Below are 4,214 nucleotides of genomic sequence, written 5' to 3' on the forward strand. Positions count from 1 at the left end.
CAGGGGCGGGGCCAGGTGAAGGGGTGGGTGGAGGAGGGGCGGGGCCACGGCCCAGGGGTGGAGCCACACGGAGGGTTGTGGGTGAGGGAGGGGCGGGGAAACTGTGTGTCTCGGGGGCGTGGTCACCGGAATGGGCGTGGTCACCGCTTCTGCTGTCCCTCCCATCCCAGGCCCTGGAGCACCTTCCCCAGGCTGCTCCTCTCTCAGACCCTGCCCTCCCCCCACTCCCTGCTGCTGCTGCTGCTGCTGCTGCGGCTGCTGCTGCTGCTGCTGCTGCGGAGACCTTGGCTCCTCCAGGGCCACAGGGGTCTCCGAAGCGGCCTCTTCCTCCTCTGGAAATGCCTCGACCAATGTCAGAACTGAGATTTTTCTCAATATTTTCTTTCTTTCCTTCTTCTTTTCCTTCCTCCTTTCCTTTCCCTTCTTTCATTCCTTCGTGGCTTCCTTCTTTCCTTTATTACCATGTTTCTCCTCCTTATCTGCTTTTCTCCTTTCCTTCCTTCCTTTTTCCTTTCCTTTCTTGTTGTCTGTGTGTGTGCACATACACAGACCCTGTCACCTCACTGGAATTTTCCACTCAAGGACGGTAACTCTACCACTTGAGCCACAGCTTCACTTCTGGCTTTTTTGCCCCCTATTTGGAAATAACAGTCTCTCAAGTCTGTCAGACATTCCTGCCCTGGCTGGCTTCAAACCTTGATCCTCACATGGCATTCTCCAGAGTATATTGTGTTGTTTATGTCCCCTTAAAATTAGACTTCATGAGCCCAACACCGGTGGCTCCTATCTCTCATCCTAGCTACTCAGGAGGCTGAGATCTGAAGATCATGGTTCAAAGCCATCCTGAGCAGGAAAGTCTGTGAGAGTGTTATCTCCAATTAATGACCAAAATCTCAGAAGTGGCTCTGTGGTTGAAGTGGTAGAGTGCTAGCCTTGAGCTGGAGAGCCAAGGGACAGCGCCCAGGCCCAGAGTTCTCACCCCTCCAAAAAAAAAAAAATAGACCTCTTGTCCTTGGTGTCAATAATAGTAAATATGATTATTATAACTTCTTAGCTGGTGGTGATGTATGTTTGATCTTCAAAATCAAAATACTTTAAGCTGCAAGCTTGCTACACGGGGGAGTGGTGTCCTTGGTCTCTTCCAGAAGGGGGTGGCTGCTGCTTGACAGAAGGAACTCACTCCTGCATGGTTTCATTCAGACAGAACACCATGTGTTCAGTGCTCTGCTTTCCTCCTAACACATGTGGCCCACTCTGTGTCCCTAGACCATCTTCTAAAATGAAGGCAAGTAGTTCAAGAAAAACAAATGCTCTGGTGGCTAATGCCTGTGACTCTAGCTACTCAGGAGGCTGAGATCAGAGGATTGAACTTCTACACTAGCTCTGGCAGAAAAGTCCATGACACTCTTAGCTCCAAAAAACTATTAAAAAGCCAGAAGTGAGGCAGTGGCTAAAATAGTAGGACAGGAGACTTGAGGAGGGAAAAAACAAATGAACAAACCATGTAGGTTCATTGTCCAGGGCTGGAATTCAAGCCCTCCAAGAAGAACAAAAATAGAAAATCCAGAAAGAGAAACAGATCAGAGCAAGGCAATGGCCCAAGGCCACAGTGCTGTCTGACACTGAAATTTGTGCTAGAAGCAGCACACTGGTCACCATGCAGGGAAATTAAAAGCAGCCAGCGGAGATCAAGCCCTGCTCGTCTAAGGGGCGCTGGTCCTGCACTGACAACCTCACCCAAAATGTTTCCCAGTTCCACAATCGCCAGGAAACAACCCACACGGTCAACCAAAGCAAAACACAGGTTTCCCTGCACCTCTGCAATCACTTGATCCAGACTCCATCAGCAATTACAGGTGGATATAACACTTACGGGGTGATAAAACAATCATCAGGTGATATAACAAGACCCCCTGGCTGGTCCATGCACCGCGCTGGGCCCAGGATCCATGTGCCACAGGGGAAGGGAAGCTGCTTAGCACAGGAGCCCTTGGACCTTCCAGCTGCTCTGCCCACACTCACATGGCTACAACACACCTGGGCTGAGTCCTCCCTGAGCCTTCTGGGCCTCCATCCTCAGCACCTGCCCCCACACCAGGCCTCCCGCCTGAAACATGGAGGGAAGGCCTGCTCCTCCAGCTGCACAGGGCTTCTGGAAGAAACACAACAACTCTACTCCTCTAGACCACAGCCTCTACCAGTGTGGCGCTCAGATGTGAGTCCATAGACTCAGCCTACCCGGGCAGCAGGCTGTAGCTCACAGCTATGGGTCAGAGCTGCTGTTCAGCGGCGTCATGGCCCTGAGCGCTTGGCCTGGAGCTCAGCCGTGGATGGCAGCTGTGTCCATCCCAGGCTCCCGCGCAGCCCTGCCTGGCACACGCTGCCCACTGGACACGCGCCCAGAAAAGGGCTTCTCCATTCAAGGTCTCAGATAACAGCGGGCGCCATGGTATATAGCAGGAGCCCGGCAGGTAACACGCAGCTGTGTGGTGGCGACACCATGCTGGGCCTCTGGCTCCTGGGCTGCTGGGCTGTCTTGGGCTCTGCCTTCGCTGGGCAGGAAGGTTGGTTCCCTCACCCTGGTCTGCGCTCCGTGTAGCTGGGCACCTTGCTGTGAGCATGAGTGAGTCCCTGTCCTCTTCCCCCTCACTGGCCTCATGGCTGCAGGGGGTGTTGGGAGAAAGACACAGGTCCCAGCTCCCCCTGCTCCCCAGACCCCCTGAGACCCTGGCAGCCGGACCCTCTGCATCGCTGCGCAGCCGGTCTGTGTCTCTGTGGAGGAGGCGGTGATGCGGCCGTGCGGGGCACAGGGACAGACTGAAGGGGCAGTGGCGGCTCGGCCCCCTCAGCCCTGCCTGCCCAAGCCTGACGGTTTTTTTTTTTTTTTTTTTCTGTTGTTGGTCCTGGAACTCCGGCATGGGCACTGTGTGTAAGCTTTTTTGCTCAAGGTTAACACTCCACCACATGAGCAACTACTCCACTTCTGGAGTTTTTAGTTTTTGGTGGTTAATTGGAGATTAAAGTCTCAAGGACTGTCTCCTCAGGCTGGCTTTGAACCATGGTCCTCAGAGCTCTGCTTCCTGAGTAGCTAGGACTAGAAAAAGCCACTAGAAAATTGTCCTTTCTTGGGGCTTGAAGCCTGGGCCTAGGTGCTGTCCCTGAGCTCTTCAAGAAAAGTGCTCTACCACTTAAGACACAGCACCACTTCCTGTTTTCTGGTGGTTTATTGGAGATAAGAGTCTCATTGACTTTCCTGCCCAAGCTGGCTTCAAACCCCGATCCTCAGATCTCAGCCTCCCGAGGAGCTAGGATTACAGGCGTGAGCCACTGGTGCCCGGTGAAGCTTGTCCTTTTAAAACTCTATTTATTCAGTGCTTCCTCTGTCCCAGGAATGGAGCAAGCACTTGGTCGATCATTCGTCGCAGCCCTCACAGTGGCGCCCCCAGGGTGCTGATGGGGAAACTGAGATTCTGAGCTGTGTGATTAAGCTAGGCAGCCTTGGGACCCTGCTGACCGCCGCACCTCCTCCTGTTGGGTTTTCGTTGGAAGGAGAGCTGAGTGGGGCGCAAGGATCTGAGCCTCCCACCGGGGGCCTGCGCCCACCACGCTGAGCTGTGGGATTCTGGTTTGTGGGGGAGGGGAGAGTCAGGCTGGCTTTTCAGAGAGGGAAAGGGAGGAGCCAGCTGAGGTCCCCCAAGGGTGAGAGGAGACAAGAGGTGGGAGGTGAGATGTGGCGGGGTCTCAGTGCCCACTTTTGACTGTCACCTCCTGGCTCCCCCAGGCTGCGGGATCCCCGCCATCCCTCCTGAGGTCAGTGGGCTGTCCAGGGTGGTCGGTGGGGAGGACGCTGTCCCTGGCTCCTGGCCCTGGATGGTGTACATTCAGGTGAGAGTGGATTCTGGGCACAGGGGGCAGCGTGGGGTGCTGTCCCGGTGGGAATTGTGATGGTCCCCTTTTACTTCTCCAGTACAAAGATGGCATCTACTTCTGCGGTGGCGCCCTGATCAGTGAGGAATGGGTGGTCACTGCTGCCCACTGTATGGTCACGTGAGTCCTGGGCAGCCTGGGGCTTCACAGGGTTGAAGGGAGAAGGCCGCTCTCCCGTCTCACCCCTACCTGTCTCCATGTGTAGGACAGCTGACAAGGTGGTGGCAGGGGAGTTTAATCTGGATTCTGATGAGGAGGATGTCCAGGTCTTGGACATTGCAAAGGTA

The 4,214-nt window shown here is 54.7% G+C and overlaps 1 protein-coding gene across 1 annotated transcript in view; it reads left to right on the forward strand.

The window, feature by feature from the left end:
- Window positions 1-2,446: 2,446 nt before the first annotated feature.
- The window catches only part of LOC105982968 (chymotrypsinogen B2-like), a 4,112-nt gene continuing 2,344 nt past the window's right edge, over window positions 2,447-4,214 (forward strand). Inside the window, exons 1-4 of the mRNA XM_013012691.1 lie at window positions 2,447-2,564; window positions 3,782-3,885; window positions 3,968-4,047; window positions 4,133-4,211. Of these exons, the coding sequence (XP_012868145.1) occupies window positions 2,447-2,564; window positions 3,782-3,885; window positions 3,968-4,047; window positions 4,133-4,211 (381 nt within the window). The remainder of the gene's footprint in view (window positions 2,565-3,781; window positions 3,886-3,967; window positions 4,048-4,132; window positions 4,212-4,214) is intronic.

Source organism: Dipodomys ordii, unplaced genomic scaffold (assembly GCF_000151885.1).
Source record: "Dipodomys ordii isolate 6190 unplaced genomic scaffold, Dord_2.0 Scaffold18, whole genome shotgun sequence".
Taxonomy (NCBI): domain Eukaryota; kingdom Metazoa; phylum Chordata; class Mammalia; order Rodentia; family Heteromyidae; genus Dipodomys; species Dipodomys ordii.